Raw genomic sequence first — 25,156 nt, forward strand, 5'->3', positions numbered from 1 at the left:
AAGTTTTAACTATATACATATAAGATAAACCTATGGCTCCTAGGGGCGGGGCTAATTTTGACACAAGAGGCAAAATTTGAACAACTTTGGTAGAGTACCTTTAGATGATATTATTTAACAAATATTAAAGCTCTAAGCCTTGTACCTTCAGACAAGTAGATTTTTTTATTTTTTACTATATGTATATATTGAAATCAATGACCCCCAGGGCGGGGGCAATTTTGACCCCAGGGCTATAATTTGAACAATCTTGCTAGAGGTTTACAACACAATGTTTCATGCAAGATATCTAACCTCTAGCATTTGTCAATTGCTAGAAGAATTTTTTTAAGTTTTTACTATATACATATAAGGAAAACCAATGACCCCTTGGGCGGGGCCGATTTTCACCCCAGGGCTTTAATTTGAACAATCTGGGTAGAGGTCTACCAGACAATGCCTTATGCAAAATATCTAAGCTCTAGACCTTTTGGGTCTTTACAAGAAGGTGTTTTAAGTTTTTACTATATGTACATATAGCCAAAATGAATGACCCCGGAGCAGGGCCGATTTTGACCCAAGGGCTATAATTTGAACAATCTTGGTAAGGGTCTACCAGATGATGCCTTATGCAAAATATCTAAGCTCTAGGCCTTTTGGGTTATTACAAGAAGGTATTTAAAGTTTTTACTATATGTACATAGTGAAAATCAATGACCCCCGGGGCAGGGCCAATTTTGACCCCAGGGCTATAATTTGAACAATCTTGTTAGAGGTCTACCAGACAATGCCTTATGCAAAATATCTAAGCTCTAGGCCTTTTGGGTCTTTACAAGAAGATTTTTTTAATTTATTCTTATAATTCCTTTTGGTTGCCATGGCAACCAGATTTCTGCATGGAATATGAAATTCTTTGAACAACTTTGGAAGCCCTTCACCCAAGGAACAATCCTGCCAAGTTTGGTTGAAATTGGACTAGTAGTTTTTGACAAGAAGATTTTTTAAGTTCACTATATAATCTATATATAACACACACACACACACAAACACACAGGTGAATCGCTATATGCCACCGCATCGCAGATTGCGGTGGCATAAAAATTAGAACATAAATGTTTTAAAAATTAAAGGAGAAATCTTGGTTACAAAAACTATATTAGTGTTTGAAATTATTTTTTGTCCAATGAGATGGTAGTATTTTTCAAATTTTGAAAGAATTTATTTTAGTAAATCAGCTTTAAACAACCAGTGCTACTAACCAGGTAAACGCTATTCTGCATGTGTGCCTTGGAGGCGGAGCTACAGGGATATTGTTTTTTTGTTTTGTTTACAGTAGTGCTATAAACAAGAGAACAGCAGCTGTTAGTTTAGACGCTCGTCTTATAATACCGTGTGGACATTTTTTCATAGAAATACATAGGATTAAAGAGAAAGTAGCCGTGGAAACAAACATGTTTATTAACACACATTTTCTCTCCAGAAACAAAAAAATATGTAATAAGATGGTGAACAGTTTTTTAATCCGAGTTTTCATTCTGAACGTTTTAACTGAAAACATTACTGGTTTCCTAGCAGTTTCCGGATCCTATAGCATTCTTCCGGCCCTTCACCGTTTTCGTCCAGCACAGTCTATTTTACATGAAGAGCATCTATATTACTTCATCAAAATCAGAGACATTTTGTTTTCTATGCAATACAGCAGTTAAAATAGTACAGCGATTTATATGTTCTGAAGTTTTGCATGTTGTTTAAAATGACATTATGCCCATCCAAGAGTATATAGTGAATGATGGTGAAGATTAAAATAAAATTTCATTTTGCCATGCAATTTGATGATTAAGTTCGCAAAAACAATAAATAACGCATAGATCCAAATAAAATTTCTGTAAAGATCCATTAGAATTTACCTATCACGCTTAGTTTATAAAAAGAGTGGGGCAGTCTTTTCAAATTTTAGGCATATTTATAATTTTATCCTTAACATTTTCCAATATCAACTGTAGGTCAAACACCATTTAATTTTTGAAATATAAAGTCAATGTAGCTCAATTTGACTATGAAAATATGAGCATGTCACTTAAAAGTTACCTTAGAGAACTTGTGACATTTAAAAATGACCAATTTATTTTTGTAAATACGTACTAATAAACTTTAACCTATACTTAAAACGAAGATTAAATGTTCTATGATAAACATGTGCATACCATGTAGTACTTACTGTCTGTTACACGAAAGAGATTTAGACCCTACTTACAAAAAATCATTTGTGCATATCTAAAGCTTCGAAAGTCCTAGTGCAAGTCCTGCTTAATGTATTGGTTTGAAACTAAATATATGTGTTCATGGTGTAAATGTCCACTCATATGAAGCCCATAGGCCTGACACGAATTTCAGCAGAGTTATTCCCTTTTTGTACTCAGTGTGGGGGGATGTCCTTGCCTAGCTTTAACTTAAAACACTTCCATCATACTATGCAACACCGCGCTCTCTAATGACAGCTTTTGTTAAGAAAGGTTCTGAACAAATATTAATTATTAAATGCATCTGACGCCTCATTACAAATGTATGATACACTGTTCCCATTCAAAGAATGAGGTTTGCTCCTTTTTTTTGAAAATTTCATTGCATGAGTAGAAATATGTTGTTCAGTGAAAAACATCGTTATAACACTTAGCCTCTAATATATAACCCTCAGATATATAGTTCTTTGACATTATTTCACAATGTTGACAAATTACAAACACTGTGGATTGTTAATATTTTGCTATGAAGCTAAACATGTCTCTCTTTTATAGATCAGACCTCTTCAAAAAGTTGGAATAAACAAGACAGGTGAGGACAAAGAGTTGCTCAACGTTCGAATAAAAGACCAAACAGGTGTAATACCAACAGCCTTGTGGGGCAAGCATGCCACTACCCATCACTCATTGTAGGTGTGGAGAAAGGAGAGAAGGCTGAGTTTCAAAATAAAGCAACTGTCAACACATGGGAAGTAAGCACAACAACGTATGTTCAGTGATAAATGGCTAAGTATTTCCATCTTTTACCAATACTGAATGCAACATAAATCTGCAACTTATGAAATATTTTCCCCATTGGTCATAATAGTTCTACTTTTCAGTTCAGAAAATGGTTCTAGTAGAACAGAAAACGCATCAGGTTATAAATATATATAATTATGCATTATTCTTGCATACATTAACATCAAATTTTTATATGTACTTAGACAGTTTAATGCATTCTTCACTTGCTTGAATGTCAATACCTTGCTTTTACATATATTAAATGTAACATTTCAGCTCCTTACAGAAGACATGCCTGAAATTACTGACAGCGATGATGAGACCCCGAATCAAAGTGCTACACCTCCACCTGGCACAACGACAGGAGAGTGGGTATCCTTCATCACCCAATATGAAGCCTGCAAGGAGAAACGCTGTTTCTTGAAAAAGTTAAATAGCAACAATGTGTGCCTACATGTGGCAGAACTTATTCTGTCGAATATCCCTCTATTGCCACAGTAGGCTTGCAACTAACTTTGTTTGTTTCATTTTACGCCTTTTCCCAACAGTATTTCAGTCATATAGGCGGGTAGTTTCCTAACCATCGTTCTTGGAAAGTTACATCTGTACTAGACTACCTTTCTCCGCGCTAACTACCAAAGCATCTCCCGGGGATCAAAACCCACGCCAGAGAGGTAACTGGATAAGAAGCCATCGATTCTAACCCCTCGACCACGGAGGCGAATTCATCTGAAGTAAAAGTGGCTAGGATATTTACCAACGCACTGAAGGCCGCATTCACTGAACTATGCACCGGGGCTAGCCTGCCTGATAAAAAAACCTTGATGATGTAGAGGATTCGTTCTTTACAGCTTTGTCGAAGATGTGCCAGATGGTGATAAATGCCAACAATGTTCTGACTGATGTAACAGTTTTATAAATTATTACTGCTGTAGCATTATAAATGTTGTTTGTTTCCTGTATTTTCTTTAAAGCACTAGCATTTATCTAGGTTTGTCCGCAAAACCAGAACCACAAAGAAAACTTGCTGGAACCAGAAACACAACAACATGTGATCACGTCACAACCGGGACCAGAACCTCAAGAACAACCTGTCATCACGTCATTCTCGCAACCAGAAACACAACAACCTATCATCACGTCACTTACGAAACCAGGAACACAACAACTGCGATCACATCACAACCCGGACCAGAACCTCAACAACAACCTATCATCACGTCATTCTCGCAACCAGAAGCACAACAACCTATCATCACGTCACTAACGGAACCAGGAACACAACAACAAAAACCTGTTATCACGTCACTATCGCAACCAGAAACACAACAACCTATCATCACGTCACTACCGGAACCAGGAACAGACCAACAACCTGTCATCACGTCACTTTCGCAACCAGAAACACAACAACCTGTAATCATGTCACTATCCCAACCAGAAACACAACAACCTATCATCACGTCACAACCGGAACCAAAACACAACAACCTATCATCACGTCACTACCGGAACCAGGAACAGACCAACAACCTGTCATCACGTCACTTTTGCAACCAAAAACACAACAACCTGTAATCATGTCACTATCCCAACCAGAAACACAACAACCTATCATCACGTCACAACCGGAACCAGGAACACAACAACCTGTCATCACGTCACTACCGGAACCGGGAACACAACAACCTGTCATCATGTCACTACCAGAACCAGGAACACAACAACCTATCATCACGTCACTACCAGAACCAGGAACACAACAACAACCTGCTATCATGTCACTGTCGCAACCAGAAACACAACAACATGTCATCACGTCACTACCGGAACCAGGAACACAAAAACAACCCCCCACCTTGTCAGAAGATACGCAACAAAATTACTTTCAGTCAGCTATTGATTGTGTCTGCCCTGAGGAAGCCAAAATCATATAATCCTTTTACCCTAAGAGCATATTTTGAAAAATGGCCGTTTTCATTGAAAGGCCTCCTGTGACAAGTTCCAACTGCTATAAAACTATGAAAAATGCTTCTATACTGATGAAACTTGGCACATGTGTTGACTGAACCATTACCTCTGGAACATGCTCAATCTTAAATTTCCTGTTACCATGGCAACTGATTTCCAAGTGCTGCAACAGCTCAATGGAATGAGAAAGAGTAAAAGACTTTTCAGCATTGGTTACATGTCACCTTAAGATCCACCTGAGGCCAATTGTAGTCTGTCACATGCCCAAAATTTTCTTCAAATCAAAGCCCTTATTTAATAGGTCGGAGAGAGACCAACTGCTGTTCGTCTTTCAAACAGCCTTCCAAAATAACCTTCTACATAAGTATGGTAAAGAGTTATGTCTTTTAGACTGGACATACAGGAGAAGTACGTCATTTGTTTGTGTGTGAACAAACGTTGGCTACCAGGTTGTAGCCTCATTTGTTGTTGCCAAGGACAACACTGCAATCATCACAGGAGCCCTGCAGATTGTATCAGATTGGAACTCCAGCTAGAACCCAGAGTATTGGCCGACTGACTTTGAACAACGAGAAATTTCTTCATTAAAAAAAGTATTTCCAGGTAGAGTAATAATGTATAAATTATTGTATTACAATTGTGGAAGTTCTCTTAAGAGCTAATACAATGAACCAAGCATGGTTTTATGAATTAACCAATAAATGTGTATGTGTTTAAGGAAATAAATGAAGAAACACATCCATGTATGTATATATGTTCTTATGTTGTACAGAAAATTTTGTCCAAAGTGACTATTTTTAAACTAAAATTAGTACATGAACAAAAATCTTAAGCTCAATGCAAGCTCACTGAAAGGATTGTGTTTGTGAAGAAACATTGAATTAGTTCCAGACAAGTGTCAATTTTTGTTTACAATATGTATGTAAAACAAATTTAATGTATGTACATTTTCTTTGCACTGACAGAACTATTGATCAGTCAAGCATTTTTTTCATGAAATTAATTCACCATGAATAAGTGTCACCTTAATTATGACCATGCAGCACATGGTTTGTGACTGGGTTCTTTTGGATCATTATGTCTCCCCCATTCATGGGGCGACATATTGTTTTTGTTTTGTCCGTCCATCAGTTAGTAAGGAAATCACACTTTCCACTCAATAACCGTAGCCCTAGGTTGACCATATCTGTCATAGTTCTCTTAATAAGAAATGCAGAGTGGCCCTTGACTTGTTAAAGATAAAAAGCCTTTAAAATCTCAGTTTAGGGGGACATATGATTTGCTTGCAATACTTAAGTTATTTGTCACTGGTTTTTCAGAGGAAATCTCCGTTTTTCTACTCGAAGCAGAAGAAGTCTAGCAGAATTTGTTGTGTCTGTAGAAAAAGGAATGATGGTAGGTAAGAGGTTTATAAGTTTTACATTTTTATGGTATTGTGAGTAAGAAGTGACTGCAAATGTATCATTTAATTTTTTTAAACAATACATATTAGTGCCTGATAAAGTCTAATCTGTAATATAATCTGTGTAATTTGCATGAAACAGATGATTAACTTGTGTGTAATGGTAAAAAAAAACAAGTTGATTGGGCCGATATGTTATGCATGAACTGAAGTTTCATCTTGAAAATGCAACAAAATATACATATACACAAATCCTTTTATTTCAATAGTATAGGCTAAGTATATTGAGAACAAAAAGCAGCTTATGGAAAAATATTTTGTTTTTAGGCTATATTGGCACTGTGATTCATGCAACGAGTGGTACCATCCTGACTGCATGGGTTTTGATGAAAAGGAAGAACCACATGTATACATTTGCCCCTCATGTCAGGTAATAGGTATAAAGCCATTTCACAGATTTTACACTGTAGGTTAGATGCTTACATACAGCAAATTGAAATCAAGTATCCTGAGTTTTACTTTTTTCTTGACCTGTTAAGAAAGTGAATGTCAGTGATAGAACCAGTACAAATGTTGTAAATGTGAAAAGCACAAGTGATATAGTGCTTCATTTTGTTTTCACAAACAAATTGATTTAATAGTACTGAGGACTTTGATACCTGTAAAACTTACCAATACATAGAAGCAATGCACTTTCAGTGAAAAACATGTCGCAAACAGGTTTTGTTTATTTATTTTTAAAAAAGGTAAAAGCAAAACCTAACTTGATTAAATGAAATCTTTATTGACATGGTTATAGTATTCAGTAGTATTGATTACAGTTCTCACTTCAAATATTATGGTTTTTTTTTTAGAAGATACCTTCATTTCATTTATGTGAATCAGAAACCTAATCAACCTGACCACTGTTCAAAATTGGTCTGTGTTCAAACATTTTACAGGTGAATATTAAAAGAAAGGCATTCCCTACACTTGAGGAAGTTGAAGAAAAGCTGCAAAAAGACATTGAAGAAGAAAACTCAGATCCTAAGGACGAAACTTTGGCAGGAGGTTTGCAGGACCATTCTGAAATAACCCCATCTTTTTAAACCATCCACATGTGAGGTTTTTCATTGAGATTAAAAAAAAAGAAAAGGACAAGAAGTTTTAATTCAGTCATCTGGTTGGGGTGAATTTGTATTGATGACAGAGAATGATTTTGAGAACTATTAGTTGTTGAAAAATAAAATTCCAGAGGACCTACTATTATTAGATAGTACCCTGGAGTACATTTTAAGTGTTTTTGTCAAGGAAAAGGTAGTAGTGTTGTATTATACAGACTGTATTGTTAGGCTTGTTCCTTCAAATGTCATTGACCAATACAAGAAAAGGCTGTAAGAAGTAAAATGTAGTCTTCATCTTGACTAGTTTTTTGCGTGAAAGGTTAACCGAGTAAAATGTTTGTTATTAAGTTGATATCAAGGGTCCTAGGTATAAGTTGGTGTGTGTTTTAAGCACATGATTATGCTGACAATTGTCCTACATTTGGTGCTGTTGGTCAGATATTAGTAGTTGCTAATGAAAAGGTCTTCATTGTAGATCAGCCTGATATTCTTGGCTTTGACATGAACTTTAGGTCAAATAAAATATCATGCTTCAAATATTCAGATCTAAGATATGGCCTCTGTCAATGCACACATACAATGGATATACTGTTTTGTTAGATAAATATTGTTTTTCTTTGTGATATTATTAACAAGGAAAAATGTCGAGTAGGTTGCAAATCAAAATGTTGAAATGCCTATTGCCATTTTTTGTTTAGTATTAATCTGACAACCCTGTAAGTGTGATTCAACTTAAAATTCCTTTACCTGCCTTACTTCCCGTGCAGAAAATATTTCCTGTTGTCAGGAAGTCCCAGGAAATCCCAGGATTATCCCAGGACTTTTTTTCTTCTTCTTAATAAAAGTCTTGTTCACAGGATAACTCAAGACTTTTGAAAAACTGAACAGGACAAAACAGGAATTGTCAGGACTTTAATCTTACCAACAGGAAAAGACAGGAAATCTCAGGACTTTTATAATAAGCAATGTCCTGAAGACAGGAGTTATCAGGACTTTAGTTATAAAAAAATCCTCTTCTTAAGAAAAGAAAGAGATTTTATTTAAAAGCCTTTCTGTGAAGTAATAAATAAAAAGTCCTGTTATTTCCTGTTCATAGGACATAAAAAATAAATTAAATCATTTAAAATAGCATATGATTTAATATGTGTGGCATTTATCAATAAACGAATAAAATGAAGAAAGGGACATTCATCCCTCACCTTAGCATAATGACTCAAAAACATGTATAATAATTCACTATAACATATTGACATTTGTAAAAACAATGTTTTTGTCACATATTAAATGAAGATTGCAGGAGCCTTTAATAAAATGAGGCATCCAGGTTTTAGTAAAAGGATAGAATTATATTACATATTTGCTTTCATTTCTACTTAAAATTATCCACATAAACCTAGTTTACTTGGAAGACTTGCAACACAGGGAAATTTCTCATTTCCATCCAAAAGCAAAAGCTTTTCTTTTATCTGACAAACATCAAACATAATCTCTTCATCTTTCAGACTTTGAAATAGTTTCATGTGATGAACTGTTGGGTGAAGCAGACCAGCTAACTCAATGATTTTTACAACAGCAATGCACTTGTTGGTTTGTTCATGCAAGAGAAAATACTGCACTGCAGCTGTTAAAGTGTCTGTGTCAGTTTTGATAACTACAACATTAGATATTCTGCTTTCCATTCTTGTGTATTCTCTTGAGTATATTACCTGATCATTTAATATAATTCTTAACACTTTAAATACTGTTCCAATATCACTATAATTTCCAATACCTAACACTGTGGCTATTTTCCTTTTAAATTCATTTTCATTATTTAGATTTATAACAGACCTACCACCAGCTATTTTGCAATTTTCTGCTACAAACTTCACCTTCACTTGTCTTTGGCCTCGTAACATGTTTTGCACAAACTGCTTTCTGTGAGAATTTGAAATGAATTGTGCATCAGTTATAAGTCTTTTTTGTATATGAACATTCCATAGAATCTGCTGACAGACATTGCCAGTACCGTGCAATCTTTCCAACACAGATCCATTCATGTCCTCAAAAGGAAAACATGACCATGCCCATATTGGTCCCAACTGCCTCACATAGAAAGCAAGGTGTGCACACAAGTTGTGTAGGTTGAGTGTCATGTTGTTTAAACCATACAAGTCTTCGTAATTTTGATAGAACTGATGCAGTAGTATATCTGCTCTGTCTAAACTTTGAGTTGTAATTTTGTCACAAAGCAGTAGATATACACCTTCAATCATTAACGCCAAGTGATTTCTATAGTCTTCATCCAAGTACTCGATTAAACATGGCAGTGAATAATACAATAACCAATTTTGTAATTCTGATGCCTTGTAATGGTGGTGGTGCTGCTCTAACTGGCGGGGAAGTCTGCTTAAAGCATCACTTGGCCGCATTTTAAGCAAGATTTTATCAATCTCTTTAAGAGATTTCCCAAGGAAATAGGGTTGTCCAGAGTTCACAGGTGAAAGAAAAAGCGTTATCAACTTCTTTGTCATTCCTAATAGAACTCCATGCATGTAATCTGGCACAATGCAAACAATTAAACAGAACCACTGCATAGCATGTAACACTGACACACCTTTTATACCCTTAAATGTTTTTCCTTCCCTTGATGCCTTTATACCACACTGCAACATTTCTGAAAATTATAAAAATAAAAACAGTAAGTTAGTATTTCATTTGCAAAACACATTTATTATATATAAAACATATATAAAATTTTTACAACATTGATTTAAGATTTAGTAAGTGTTTTGAGGTCAGAAACCTATATGAGAAGTTAAAGGTTTTATTGACTGATATTTTACAAGATGTAGAATAACTGTTTCTTTTTCAATATAATGCATGCTAAAAAAGTTATAGCTTGAAAGTGGTTATCTGACAAGTACACTGAATGATGAAACAACAACATACAGATTACAGTTATGTGTTAAGCAATAATTGATTAAAAGCAATACATATGATATATTACCTTCCGATTTACGCATGCTTGGCTTGTCATTTCGGAAAGGATAGACTCTGGTATGACCTCTACCTTGCTGCACAACAAGTCCAGGCTCTTCGCAAGTACTACATCCATATTCCCCATTATGATGCGTCATATTTAATACCATAGCCTTTGCCTGAAGATCTAGGCTTCCTGCTATCAGTGTAGCTTTTACACTGAGGTTCTCTTTCTGAATCTGAATTTGAAATCCGATATTTCTCAGAAGAATCATGTCCTTTACAAATGGTTTCAGGAAAGTATGAAAATTGGGTTTCCCCTTTGATTGCCACACTCCCCACAGAATCATATTTTGTCTTGAAAATCTTGTTGATGGTGGTAATTCATTAATAACCAGGTAAACAGGCCAAATACTCACTTTTGAGCTGTTGTATAGAGGTACTCCATCAGTATTGAACATCAGTGATATGTTTGTACATGTCATACTTTCCTCACTTTCTTCAATGGTAAACAGGTTTTTGTAGAATGCCCCATTCAGAATATCAGTTATTGTATCTGTTTCAGCACAAGCTTCTTTGTAATTCTTTAAGGTCTGAAAAACATTTTCTTTTTCAAGAATGTCTTTTATTTGCATTGTAATGTCTGTGGATACAAAGAATGAGTGTCTCTTTCTTAGATACTGCTCATTAACAGTTCCTTTGTAGCGTAGTCCTTGGCACTGTTCCGCTGTGCAGCATACAACAGATTTGTCTTCAGGAAATAGAGTCTGACATTGAGCACAAAAATCATGTATATTTGAGTCAAATTTTCCAATAGAGTCTTTCAGTTTAGTACCAGACAGCTGAAGTGAATCACTTTTATTACTCAAGGAAAACAACTTAAGTAGGTCTGCAGAAGCCTCTTGGTTCAAGCAATGTCTTGAAGAGTATGCCAAGAAAGACATGTAAATCTCTTCTTCTTCTGTAAAACATTTTGCATCTGCCTGCAGAGCTTCTGATGAGTCAGAATGAACTGCATCAGAGTCAAGACTATCATTATCAGATGAAAATCCACAATCACTCTCTTCGTATGTTAATTCGATTGAACCATCTACTTCTGATGAAATTACATTGTTTACTTCATGTTCAGCTCTGTGATCTGTGTCTTCAAATTGCATCAAACCATTTACATCTGATGAAACTTCATCATTTCCTTGATGTTTAGGATCATGACTAGTATTATGATCAATATATCTTAACTCCAGGTTTTGCTCTTTATCCCTCTGATATTCTCTTGGTTCTTCTTCATTTGAGTTTTGTCCTAATTTACCATCTGCATTATAGATTTGTTTCGATTCAGCACAGTTGTGGTTTTGCTCTGTGTCAGAGTCACATTCATTTTGACATGTTTCAGGACCTTTTGACTGTAACTGTCTGTAGTAAGTTGATTTTGGTACAACTTTAGCTGGATCCCATTTGTACAGCTTGTAACATGGTTCTTCATCTGAAAAAAAAAAATCACAGAAAATTCACTCAGTGTATAAGTAGATTTGTCATATTATGTAGCCTAACTTGCCTATAGTTGTGAGTAAAGAAACTGCTCAGGTAAAATGCCCGCTATTGACAGGTGACCACTATATCAAGGTTGTCATGAATACCATACTGATTTATGATAAAATATCCTTCTATATGGATTTATTCTGTTGATATACAATTCACGAATTCGAAAACCTAGCTAAACGCCGTTTTCTGGTACTTTCTGTACATAGCTCTGGGGAATTCACCGAATGGAGTGTAATAACGAACTCTATGTTTTTGGCCCTTTTTTAATTAAAGTGAAATAAAACAGTTATTTCTTTGTAAGAACATAATTAAATATCTTTGTATGAATAATTCCATACAAAAAATAAAGAAAATACAAAGGTTTATGCAGAAAATATCTCTATCTATGACTATTTATCACTACGACCTTTTAAATTTTATTGATTTCCAATTATAAACAATTTATTTTTTGAAAAATTTGCAATAGATATTAAAGTTATATTGATAATTTTCAAACATATCAATTTGTTTCACAGTTAAACGGTAAATAATGATAGAAAACCAGAAATATCATGTAACTGTGTTATGTAGTTCATAATGTGCAATTCCCCAGAGCTAAATCTGTAACGTACCGGAAAACGGTGTTTAGCTAGGTTTTTGAAAAGGTCAATGTACTGTACATAATTATTCTTTCAAAAGAAAATAGATCAACAAGGCGAGATTATAAGCAGTGTCTATAAATACATTCAAAATTTTATCAAATTTTAGATAAAAACGGTTTCTGTTACTGGCAACAGACGGTATCTTATTATATTTGTAATTACAAATTGCCTTTCAACAATGGGCCGAGTTAAATTCGGCCGAATATACCTTCTTATGTCCGAAATTGCACCTATCCGAAATATTGAATAAATATAACTTACTGTTTACACCATGTTTTGCTTTCATGTGTGAGTTCAGCCGCTGTTTACTGCTCAAGGAAACATTACATATGGAACAAACAGGTCTATTCATAACTGAATATATCTGTAGTTTCACTGGAAAGTTGTTTTTATTTTTTCTTTTGTTATCTTGTTCCAGTTATTACTTTATTATCGCCCTTACGTCGGCAATTTCCGGAAAGTTATTCCGTAAAAATTCCGATGATATTTTTATTGTACGATTTGGAATAAATAAGAAAAATATTATTCAAATCTATGGTTCCTAAAATAAAAGAAGACAAATACTGATTTTAGAAGATAAATATGACTAGAAAAAAATGTTAATGTTTCTTTTTTTACAACGAATGATTCCGTAGATTACCGACGGCCGATAACAGTAGCGCATGCGTATTGACAATAATCCGGGTAGACTGCGCGTAATTTGAATTGATCACCGACATCTTTCCTGTTTACCATAGTCTAGATCTATTATAATTACATTTAAATATGGATCAGATGCAGTACGCTGTAATTCAGTGGATAACAGATAAAAATAAATTAAGCATCGAACATTTGAAGTGTGTGACTGAACCAAAAAAGGCTTGGAATGACTACGAGGCCGGAGAGAAAGGAAAAGCCAAGTTTGGGAAGGAGGAGTTTGAATGCTTAATAAGAGCAGTAGGACGTAAGTATTAGTTATAATTATTCATCACTGTTCATGTTGTTGTTCTGGAAACGATATTTTTTTACCAAACTTTTTTTTTGTCGGAAATATAACCTGCATGTGAGTGCATGAATTTTCATTAAATTTTAACAATACTGCCTTTACTGGCCCAATTTCGGACCAAATCTATCTAGATCTCCTTAACAGACCATGAAGTCATCCCTGTGAATGATTATATTGAACACGCTGCCTGCTCACTGTGTTATAGTCATAGTGAGGCTAGTTTGAATTAATAGCCATAAAAAATTAACCCCTGACTGAAAGATCTCTAATTATTTTACAGGTAAAAATTATGTTGAGAGCAAGTACAGCATGCCACTCAGTATGCTACCAAACAAGAATGTGCATGAACTTATTTCTATTGCATGAATTATTGTTAATGCTAATCAGGTAAGTCTACATGTATTTACATTATTATTTAGCTGTCATTTTACTTAGCCACATTTAGTCATATAACATAAGACGTTTCCTTTCGTACTATGTACACTCCAACGTCATCGACTTCTTCATAAGTTCCTTTTTACGTTGGATTGTATGTAGTACGAACGGAAATGTCTTATGTTATAGGACTTAGCCAATATTTAAAGATACTTATTTAACAATAGTTGCTAATAGGGCAATCTGATATCGAGGCTTTCCCTCACCCGCAAGGTGTTTTAATGGCACAAAGGCAACACTGTATTTCATACTTTGAGCTTAAATGTTAAAGCCTGTCTAGACATAATTAATATTTATTTAGTTGAAAGCAACATATATTTAAATATATCTATGGTATCACATCTATTGTCTTATAAAGCGTTTCGGCTTATGACCAAATTTTCCTTTCAAAGTTATAATAATGTGAGCGCGAAAAGACATAGACTTGAAAGGAGCTAAAGTTTCAACTCTTTTTCTGTGAAATAAAGGCTTGGGTAATATTATTTCTCCTAATTGTTATTTTTTATGTTGATTTTTTAGCTTCAAGGAAATCTTTGATGTTGGATTTCAAACAGGCACTTGAAGAACGTAATGCTCTAGATACTCCTGAGAATGAAGCTGATCAGGAATTGAGAGATAAGGAGAATGGTAAGTGAATTTAAATTTAATGCATATATAAATCAGGATGAAGACTTTTGGAGTTGTCACAACTTAATATGAAATTTTCAGCTTTTTGCCTATATATGAGCCGCATCATGACAAAACCAACATAATGGGTTTGCGACCAGCATGGATCCAGACCTGACTGCAGAAGCGCAGACTGGTCTTGATCCATGCTGGTTGCAAACCCATTATGCTGGTTTTGTCATGACGCGGCTCATATATACTTTTATGCAAATGAGCAATTAGCAGTTGTTAAATGATACTGTTAGACTTTGTTACTTCAATGAAAGGTTCTCAGTATTAAATTGCCAGATACTTCAGCTGTAGTATTAAATCTTGGTGTCCTTTAGTACACCTGTCTGAACATGGTAAAATACTTGATCTGAGTCCTTGCAAAGTTTTGTAAATAAACTAAGTTACACCATCATTTTTTTTAAGTACCAAATTTAGTGGTTAAACATACATTACAAATCATTTAATTGTAAAATATTTTTACATGATTCATGTTATTTCAGATAAAGAGGGTCCTGATCATGGTGATGGTATAGTTGTCAAGAAAAGGAGAGCAAGTGCTTATAAAGGTTAGGATTTTAAGTGAGCTCTAGTCAGAACCAGCATATCATGAAACAAATATATTTAAAATGTAAAAACAAATTATGCTGTTTTAAAAACAACTGAGTAATTTACTCACCAATTTTGATTATATTCTTTAATTTGTAAGCAAATCAGTTGATTGTAATGTGACAAAGTGAATTTTTTGAATTTTTACAGTAATTTTGTGCACTGTGAGTACAATATAATTTCCATGATCTAATCTTCACAGAAATATATAAAAATGGTTGGCAAAACACTGTTATGGCCAAGTTAAATAACCAGCCAATATATAGAGGATATTCATTTTTTTTTCTATAATTACAAGATTTATTTTCATCCAGTGGTATGAAAATAAATATTTATATAATTGATAAAAATACCAAACATGGCACTTTAACAATTGACAGCATATGATTATTTGCATTTATTGCATTGTGCTTTTAGGTGATAAATTGGAAAATGATGGAACTAAAAAGAAAAGCAAGTTGACTCTTAAGACTTCTCTAGTAAAACAGAAAGGTAAGCCACTTATCTCTTGATTGGTAAGGATTTTGAAAACAGCTAGATTGTTCATTCAATATCAGTTTTAAGCTATTGAAAACTAAACAAGAGTGTGCTGCACTCATTGCAATACTTCAGATGGCCTTTTTTTCACATATACTATAGAGAGAGGCATCCCTGGCCGAGTGGTTAAGGTTGTTGACTTCATACCAATTGCCCGTCACTGCTGTGGGTTCAAATCCTGGTTTGGACTTTATATTCTGTCATGTGAGGAAGCTATCCAGCTAACTTGCGGAATGTCGGTGGTTCTACTCAGATGCCTGAAATAATGTTTGAAAGGGCACCTGAGGAAAAGCTGGATTGTCGCCATATGACCTATTCTGTGTCGGTGTGACACAAAATCCAGTCAGACAAACAAAAATCACATATAGGGGAAGGAGTCCTTTCCATAAATTTGGGAGAAAAAGTCTTAAAAAATGCTACTTTAAGGGGAAAAAAATGCTTGATTTAAAAGAATTTTAGGGGGGAAAATCATGCTTTTAATTTAAAAGAATTTGAGGGGGGAAAATCCTGCTTTTAAGGATTTTTCTAAGGCGATGCAGCCCATTGTGAATTTGTGTTGAAATGTACTTAAATTGGTTTCATTGAGAGTAGGCACATTCAAGTGTACCTGTAAAAAATAGAAAGAAAGGCATAACTTATGAATGCTGGATTACCACAGATTAAAATTAAAAGATATTTCTTGGTAAATATACTATACATTTGTAATAATACAATCTTGGTTGTTGATATTTCAGTTTCTGAAGCAGATGAAATTCTCAAACTAAGAAACATGTCGGCTTCCACATCAAATACAACACATCCACCTAAAATGAACATGTCACTCTCACCTGGATCTCCAACAACACCTTTACCTAGATCAAACTCTTCTAGTTCAAGCACAACCCTGCCGCTTCCAGCTGAACAAAATGCAATGCCCATACCTGTATCAACATTTGCGGCAACTTCCAATACTACACACTCTGAATTGAACCTGTCGCTTGTACATGGATCTCCTACAACACCATTACCTAGATCAACCACTCCTAGTTTAAATACAACACTTCCAACTGAACCGAATAAAATTCTCACACCCGGACGAAATGAAGTTCTCACACCCGGACGAAATGAAGTTCTCACACCCGGACAAAATGAATTTCTCACACCCGGACAAAATGAAGTTCTCACACCCGGACGAAATGAAGTTCTCACACCCGGACGAAATGAAGTTCTCACACCCGGACGAAATGAAGTTCTCACACCCGGACGAAATGAAGTTCTCACACCTGTATCAACCTCAACACCCCAACCTGGATTCAATACAATGGTTCCTCCTGTATCAAACACTCAGTTTTTGCCACCTGGAGCGAACTCTCTGCAGTTTACACCAACATCAAATCAAACCTTCACAGAACAATTAAATAGCTGTTCACAACCTCCTTTTGCTGGGTATGATTATGGTAAGTTATAATCACAAAAAGAAAATTTTCCTGTATTTATTTCATTTCATTTATTTGAGTTCATACATAAAAGATACAAAAAAGAAAAATGTTGAAAACGCTTATAATAATAATTAAAAACTTTCTTTGTGTGCTTTACTGTCACTACTATGTACACAACTATAAACAAAGGAAAAAAGTATTGAAAGGTACTTGGTATTTTCATCAGTTATAGTTTAGACAACACAACTTCTCAGAAATACTTAAATTATGTAATGTAAGATAGTTAAGTTTTAAACAATGCTGTGTGTTTGTTTTGATAGGACAAAGCTGGAGTATGTCTAATGAAAATGTGTCTGCATTTGCAGCACCTTTTTACAGTCATCAAGGTGTCAACAACATTAGCCAGGGTACAAGGCACAATACTTTCCAGCAACAAGACTACACCAGGTGCCACAGTTGTTGTGACATAATAGAGCAACTGACTCAACGGGTGTTCGCTTTAGAACAGGCAGAAGAGGCAAGACAGAAAAAGGTAATACTACTGTCAATTGTGACAAATTTTTAGGCTTAAAGTAGAATTTGACCTGGAAAACTAGATTAACATACAGCTGTGTCTGTCTGCAAAAATTGTTTGATCAAATTTGTTGAATTATTTCACGTACCTTATATGCATAGACAACATAATTTTGTTAATTCCCATCAACTTTCTTCCTACTTTATAGTCGGGATCAAACTTGTGTCTACATAGTACATACAACGCTTGAGATTGATCTTGCTCTGATTGACAGCACACACCATTTAAAATCACAAGGTTTTACTGATTAAAATGTTACAAATAGACAAAAAGCAGTTACCTACTAGTATATTTAAGAAAAAAATAAATGCCATTTACTTTCAAGGGCCAGGCGGTTACAGGTACAGATTAAAGGTATATTTTATAATATATTTTTAATGTGTTCTAACTTGTAATTGTACTTTTTTTCAGAAGATGAACAGGGATCAAAAAAGAACACATACTGAAGCTACATTAAGTACAGTTCCTTTTGTAAGTAATATACAAATAGAATTATAATTTTGAACAGTTTCTTTTCACAACAGGATATGTAATATGTACTTAATAACTCTGGCTATTCAGGACATTTTATGTTGTTATGCAAGGAATTCAGGATGCCTTAAGGCATACCCTGAAACAAGGGATGTTCATTTAGTGCCGTGGCAGTGTTTGCTCTAATTGAATAACAATTGTTCTAAATCATTTATTTAAAAATAATCACTTGTCTAAGCATCATAAAAAATGACTGGAATGAATAATAAATCTTAGGTAAATCCATATATTGTCATTTTAAATCTTTTCAGGACCTAGATGAAGACAGGCTCAAAGATCTTGTTGAGAAGAGCTGTTCTTTAAGTAGTGGAGTGGATATGCTTCTAAATGAAGTATTTTCCACTGAAGAACTAATAAACTCAAGTGTAATGGGCATTGATTCCGGGAAATCTCTTGGAAAACCAGGACTGGACTCGCAAAAGAGATCTACAATTGAAGGTTTGCATTGTTTTCTTATACCAACCCCATTTTGCGCACAAATGAGTGTAGTCTTCATTATTTAGTGAGTTTATGTGATGATTAAATCCATATTCTTCAAGCAATTTTGATCAGCACAAAATGGCACACATTATACAACACTTTAAAGTACACATGTTATCTATCCTGCTTTGCTTGACCTCAGGTGCCCTTTCAAGCACTTTAAAGCTGAGGATCACCAACCCGTAAACTAGCTGCGAATAACTTTATCACCTAAAAGAATCAAATTCAGCAACCTGTCCCAAGAGGCAGCATAGCCATTATATTATCTGTAGCTAAAACATAAAACAATAAATTTTTATTTGATTTGGTTTTACATAACACCAACATAGAAAAGGTCATATGGCAACATTCCAGCTTTGCTGGTGGAGGAAGAATTCAGTTGCCCTTTCGTACAACAACTGACATTCTGTTAGCTAGTTGGATGAATTCCTCTCATATAAGAATACAAATCCTGTCTGGATTTGAACCCACAGCAGTGAGAGGCAAGTGACCATAACCACTCAGCCACGGATGCCTCTTACAAAAAAGTGGTCAAAACCAAGCAAGTGAGCAATATAATATAAGCTTAAAAGACTATTTAGAAAATGTTTGCTTAAGTAACTGGTGATTACTGTTTTTATAGTAATTATCAATGAAAGATTATGAGCTATGATCTATTTTCTTTTTTTTTCAGGTATTTTGACACAGAAATTTTGTGTTCCTGTGACAGCTATACGAATGAAGATGCGAGACAGGCTGAAACTCATACGCCGCAAGCATGGAGATGTTGAGAAAAATTGATGACATGACACTGTTCATTATAAAACTAACATTTTTAATAAATTTTAATTTTCAGAACCAATTTCTGAAGTTGTTGTTATCCACATTAAAAAAATATTTGTCCTGGGAACAGGACTTTCCTGGGATAATGTGACTGTCCTGGGAACAGGAATTCCTGGGATTATGGGACAGTCCTGGGAACAGGACATTCCTGGGATAATCTGATTGTCCTGTGAACAGGACATTCCTGGGATAATCTGACTGTCCTGAGAACAGGACATTCCTGGGATTACAGGACATTCCTGAGAACAAGACTTTATAGGACAGCTCTGTCATAATTGTTCCTGTTCTTTTCCTGTCTTCAAGATATTTGGAGTCCCATTTAACAGCATGAAAAAAGTCTCAGGATTATCCAAGGAAATCCTGTGATTTTTTCAGGACAAATTCCTGAGACCTCTCAAGATTTCCTGGGATCGTCTCAGGATTTCCTGTTCATTTTCTGCACGGGTTGAGAAAAACTTCTCTTTATAAACAACCCCCCCCCCCCCACACAAAAAAAAAAGATGGTGCATTAATTATTTTTTTCATTTTAAGTTCAAAGCCCTTAAAACTTTTCAATATTAACACAAACCATTGACATACAATGTTCAAGGCACTGAAATTATTCAGTCTTAACCTTTTAAAAATAGCATATTGCATATTTGTAGCCAAAATAATGGCTAAAAGTATGAGTGCTGAAACTGAAAGTTCAAAATTTTTCCAACATTCAGGAAGGATAAGTTTGTCTAAAATCATTGAACCACAACCAAATTCAAACTTAAACTGCTTATTCCTAAGATGTATCTATATTATTTTCAAAGTGAAAAGGACATTACTCTGCCAAAAAAATCATCAAACCATGACCAAATTCCAACTTGACCTGCCCATTCCTTTGACATATCCATATGTCAAATTTAAGTTGAATATGTAACACTGTTGGGTAGATAATGAACAGAAACTGTAAATTTCATATTACTTTCAAAGTGAAAGGGGCATAACTCTGCCAAAAATCATCAAACCACGACCAAATTCGAACTTGACCTGTATTTTCTCATGACATATCCATATGTCAAGTTTGAGTTGAATGTGTTGTACGGTTGGGGAGATAATGAACGGAAACTGAAATTTTCATATTATTTTCAAAGTAAAAGGGGCATAACTCTGCCAAAAATCATCGAACCATGACCAAATTTGAACTTGACCTGTGCATTCCTTTGACGCATCCATATGTCAAGTTTGAGTTGAATGTGTTGTACCTTTGGGGAGATAATGAACGGAAACTGAAAATTTCATATTATTTTCAAAGTAAAAGGGGCATTACTCTGCCAAAAATCATCGAACCACGACCAAATTCAAACTTGACCTGTATTTTCTCATGCCATATCCATATGTCAAGTTTGAGTTGAATGTGTTGTACCGTTGGGGAGATAATGAACGGAAACTGAAATTTCATATTATTTTCAAAGTAAAGGGGGCATAACTCTGCCAAAAATCATCGAACCATGACCAAATTCGAACTTGACCTGTATTTTCTCATGACATATCCATATGTCCATAAGCCTGACAGCAACATTTTTTTCTAAAATGAAAACGGAAATTAATGCCAAAGTTACTCCCATTGTCTCTAACAAATGCTGCCTAATTTCGTTGTAATCTCGCATGCTACTTACTTACTTACTTACATGTCTGCTAATTGGATGTCAAGACCCCTCAATTCAGATTTCAAGCATTCAAGGGAAAATGCCAAGGAAAATGTGTCAGTATTTCTTTGTAAAAATTATGATTACAAAATGTTAAACTAAAATAATTATTCAGGTTCTAAACACTATAATTTGCCAATTAAACCCGGCTTAATTGGAACGGCAAGGACGGGATTTAGCATGATCAGTAACTTCATAATAGCAACAACAACAACTAAAGTAAAATGGAAAAGGCTTTAAACTTTATAGTTACTAGTCATTAGTTTTCATTTATAGCTATATGATAAAACAAATTGTTCAGTTTTCATAGTTTATCTTTTTTGCATTTGTCTTAATATAATTGCTTTGTCAGTGTCCTTAGAAAACATTTAAAAAGACTCTAAAGCTAAAATTGAGCCTGACAATCGATATATCGCTGTACTGCCGATAATTCATTACCGATATATCGATACAAAAATCCTTATCGATGACACCTCTATTAAATGCATCTGACACCTCATTACAAATGTATGTTACATTGTTCCCATTCAAAGAATGATGTTTGCTCCTTTTTTTTGAAAATTCCATTGCATGAGTAGAAATATGTTGTTCAGTGAAAAACATTGTTAAAACACTTAGCCTCAAATATATAACCCACAGATATATAGTTCTTTGACATTATTTCACAATGTTGACAAATTACAAACACTGTGGATTGTTAATATTTTGCTCTGAAGCTAAACTTATCTCTGTTTAATAGATCAGACCTCTTCAAAAAGTTGGAATAAACAGGACAGGTGAGGACAAAGAGTTGCTCAACTTTCGAGTAAAAGACCAAACAGGTATAATACCAATATCCTTGTGGGGCAAGCATGCCGCTACCCATCAATCATTAAAGGTTGGCGATTGGATAAGTGTGGAAAAAGGAGGGAAGTCTGTGTTTCAAAATAAAGGGACTGTCAACACATGATGAACAAAACAACAATAACAGTACGTTCCAATTTTTATATGTACTTGGACAGTTTAATGCATTCTACATTTGCTTGAATGTTGGCACAATCAAATCCTTGCTTATACATATATTAAATGTAACATTTCAGCTCCCTACAGAAGACATGCCTGAAATTACTGACAACAATGATGAGACCCCACATCAAAGTGCCACACCTTCACCTGGCACAACGACAGGAGAGTGGGTATCCTTGGGTAACATCACCCAATATGAAGCTTGCGAGGAGAAACGCTGATTGTTGAAAAAGTTAAATATCGACAATGTGTGCCCTACATAAGGTAGAACTTATTCTGTCGAATGTCTCTCTACATTACAATAGAAAATGTTAATACATATGATCTGCTATAATATAAAGTTTTTCCGTATGTTATGAAGTGATTGTCCCGTACATTCCTTTTATGAGAGGTAGTTTTGTAGAATGATCTTTTTATGTGCGTTTCAGGATGGCAAAATCTAAAGCACAAAGGATGCGGGAGTAAAGGGCGCTTCCAGGTGGACAGTGATTGAAGGGTCAAGAGGTCTCGAGTACCTTTCTCTCTGAAATGGATTCAAAGTAGAGGGAGCGTGTGAGAAAGTTAAATAGAATCAGACAGGTACGATACAGGGGAAAGAGGAGAAATAACCAAGGAGCAAAACAATTTCATAATGAAAATGAAGAATCCGATGAGCACGTGCCTCCAACGAGAGAAAATATTGTTTCAAGTACAAGCGATATGGCCCTTACTGTAAAGCTTACGTACGGGACAAAAATGAAAATATCTAAAAAAAAATTTTTTTGTTACAGTTTAGCAAGCAGTATGTTTATAAGTGTTGTCTATCAAACGTTTTGTGAAAGTAGTTCTTGTTCTCTTGTTATGTTTTATATATATCATGTGAATAAAATAAAATATCATACTTTTTACATGAGAATGTTTACAAAATGTGTACACAAGTTTGTTTACTGTCAAGGATAATGTTTTTGGTCTTATCGAAAAGGTATGCACTAGATCAGATCATGGAAGACTGACCTACTAATGTTTTATTAGACAAAATGATTATTTGAAACAGTCATTTGAGTAAGTAACATAAGAACAATTATATGTAATGTATGGGACATTTGATTTATGTATGATACCATTTTGTAGTGAAACTCAATGACTAAGTCTTTTTAATTTTCACAAGAGATATATTCTTACTTTATGTTAACATTATTGCTAAACAATTAAGTGTTTATGATTTTGTTTGATATTAAGTTGAACAGTAGTATGTTTTAGGAAAAATAAACAAGATTGCATTTGAGAAAAATGCTATGCCACCGCAATAATACAACACTAAATAGTAGTGTAGGAACAGATTTTTTTGTTTCTATACAATTGAAGATTGTCATAATGCATATCTAATTCTTATTATCAGATTAGTGGTTAAATCTATTGTTAACTCAATAAAAGATCAGAGTAGGAATATATCAATGCACTTGAGTCTAGTGAATTTGGTGGTGAAGGTCATATTTCACACAGCCTAAAATTTCATGACTGCATCAAAGGACAACATGTAATACACTTTGTCAAAATCTAGGTCAGCTGATATCAAAGTTCACTTTTAATTTTGACACTAGAGGCAAAATTTGAACAACTTTGGTAGAGTACCTATAGATGATATCATTTAACAAATATTAAAGCTCTAAGCCTTGTACCTTCAGACAATAAGATTCTTTTTTTTACTATATGTATATATTGAAAATCAATGACCCCAGGGCGGGGGCAATTTTGACCCCAGGGCTATTATTTGAACATTCTTGCTAGAGGTTCACTTCACAATGTTTCATGCAAAGTATCTAATTTGTCAATTGCTAGAAGAATTTTTTTTAAAGTTTTTACTATATGTTTTTACTATGCAAATATGAGGAAAATCAATGACCCCCGGGGCTGGGCGGATTTTGACCCCAGGGCTATAATTTGAACAATCTGGGTAGAGGTCTATCAGACAATACCTTATGCAAATTATCTAAGCTCTAGGCCTTTTGGGTCTTTACAAGAAGGTATTTTAAATTTTTACTATATGTACATATAGTGAAAATCCATGACCCCCGGGGCAGGGCTGATTTTGACCCCAGGGCTATAATTTGTACAATATTGGTAGAGGTCTACCAGACAATGCCTTATGCAAAATATCTAAGGTCTAGGCCTATGGGTCTTTACAAAAAGGTATTTTAAGTTTTTACTATATGTACATATAGTGAAAATCAATGACCCCCGGGGCTGGGCCCATTTTGACCCCAGGGCTATAATTTGAACAATCTTGGTAGAGGTCTACCAGACAATGCCTTATGCAAAATATCTCAGCTCTAGGCCTTTTGGGTCTTTACAAGAAGATTTTTAAATTTATTCTTATAATTCCTTTTGGTTGCCATGGCAACCAGATTTCTGCATGGAATTAAATTCTTTGAACAACTTTGGAAGCCCTTCACCCAATGATCAATCCTGCAAAGTTTGGTTGAAATTGGACAAGTGGTTTTTCACAAGAAGATTTTTTAAGTTCACTATATAATCTATATAACACACACACACACAAACAAACAAACAAACACACACACACACAGGTGAATCACTATATGCCACCGCATCGCAGATGCTGCGGTGGCATAAAAACAAACAAGTGTTTCCTTCTAATTGTCTTTAATTTTGACTTCAACTGGACAAATTTACAACAAGAGGGCCATGATGGCCATGAAGTCGCTCACCTGTATATAGGCCCCCCCGGAGCGGGGCCAGTTTAAACCCCAGGCCCCATGTTCACAAAGATTTAAGGATTAGGATCAAGATCAGGATCAAATTTAAAAACAC

At 34.8% G+C, this 25,156-nt stretch overlaps 2 protein-coding genes across 5 annotated transcripts; one reads left to right on the forward strand and one right to left on the reverse strand.

The window, feature by feature from the left end:
- Positions 1-8,241: 8,241 nt before the first annotated feature.
- On the reverse strand, positions 8,242-13,015 carry LOC132731402 (uncharacterized). The gene is made up of 3 exons (XM_060717579.1): positions 12,884-13,015; positions 10,468-11,922; positions 8,242-10,134 (listed from the first exon to the last, which is right to left on the reverse strand). The coding sequence occupies exons 1-3, from the start codon at positions 12,972-12,974 to the stop codon at positions 8,858-8,860; spliced, it is 2,823 nt and encodes a 940-aa protein (XP_060573562.1). The 5' UTR covers positions 12,975-13,015; the 3' UTR covers positions 8,242-8,857.
- Positions 13,016-13,380: 365 nt separating this feature from the next.
- LOC132731403 (mucin-3B-like) lies at positions 13,381-20,106 on the forward strand. 4 transcript variants are annotated; one of them, XM_060717584.1, is made up of 10 exons: positions 13,433-13,565; positions 13,888-13,994; positions 14,562-14,669; positions 15,200-15,265; positions 15,723-15,797; positions 16,577-17,278; positions 17,581-17,792; positions 18,246-18,305; positions 18,617-18,803; positions 19,519-20,106. In XM_060717584.1, exons 3-10 carry the CDS (start codon positions 14,579-14,581, stop codon positions 19,623-19,625), a joined length of 1,500 nt encoding a protein of 499 aa, XP_060573567.1. In that variant the 5' UTR covers positions 13,433-13,565; positions 13,888-13,994; positions 14,562-14,578; the 3' UTR covers positions 19,626-20,106. The 4 variants fall into 4 exon arrangements, with proteins under 4 accessions (XP_060573563.1, XP_060573564.1, XP_060573565.1 ...); XM_060717580.1 differs by lacking the exon at positions 13,888-13,994 and having other exon boundaries at positions 13,381-13,565; XM_060717581.1 differs by lacking the exon at positions 13,888-13,994 and having other exon boundaries at positions 13,381-13,565; positions 17,626-17,792.
- Positions 20,107-25,156: the final 5,050 nt, after the last annotated feature.

Source organism: Ruditapes philippinarum, unplaced genomic scaffold (assembly GCF_026571515.1).
Source record: "Ruditapes philippinarum isolate M1 unplaced genomic scaffold, ASM2657151v2 ctg8041_1_1_1_1, whole genome shotgun sequence".
Classification (NCBI taxonomy): Eukaryota; Metazoa; Mollusca; class Bivalvia; order Venerida; family Veneridae; genus Ruditapes; species Ruditapes philippinarum.

Bases quoted from the DNA above. Each gene is read 5' to 3' on its own strand.
- LOC132731402 (XM_060717579.1), bottom strand. From the start codon at position 12,974: ATGAATAGACCTGTTTGTTCCATATGTAATGTTTCCTTGAGCAGTAAA. The intron at 11,923-12,883 runs GTAAGTTATATT...TTTTTTTTTCAG, and splicing joins AGCAAAACATGGTGTAAACA to ATGAAGAACCATGTTACAAG. The intron at 10,135-10,467 runs GTAATATATCAT...TATAATTTTCAG, and splicing joins AAGCATGCGTAAATCGGAAG to AAATGTTGCAGTGTGGTATA.
- LOC132731403 (XM_060717580.1), top strand. From the start codon at position 13,388: ATGGATCAGATGCAGTACGCTGTAATTCAGTGGATAACAGATAAAAAT. The intron at 13,566-14,561 runs GTAAGTATTAGT...TTGATTTTTTAG, and splicing joins CTTAATAAGAGCAGTAGGAC to CTTCAAGGAAATCTTTGATG. The intron at 15,798-16,576 runs GTAAGCCACTTA...TTGATATTTCAG, and splicing joins TTCTCTAGTAAAACAGAAAG to TTTCTGAAGCAGATGAAATT.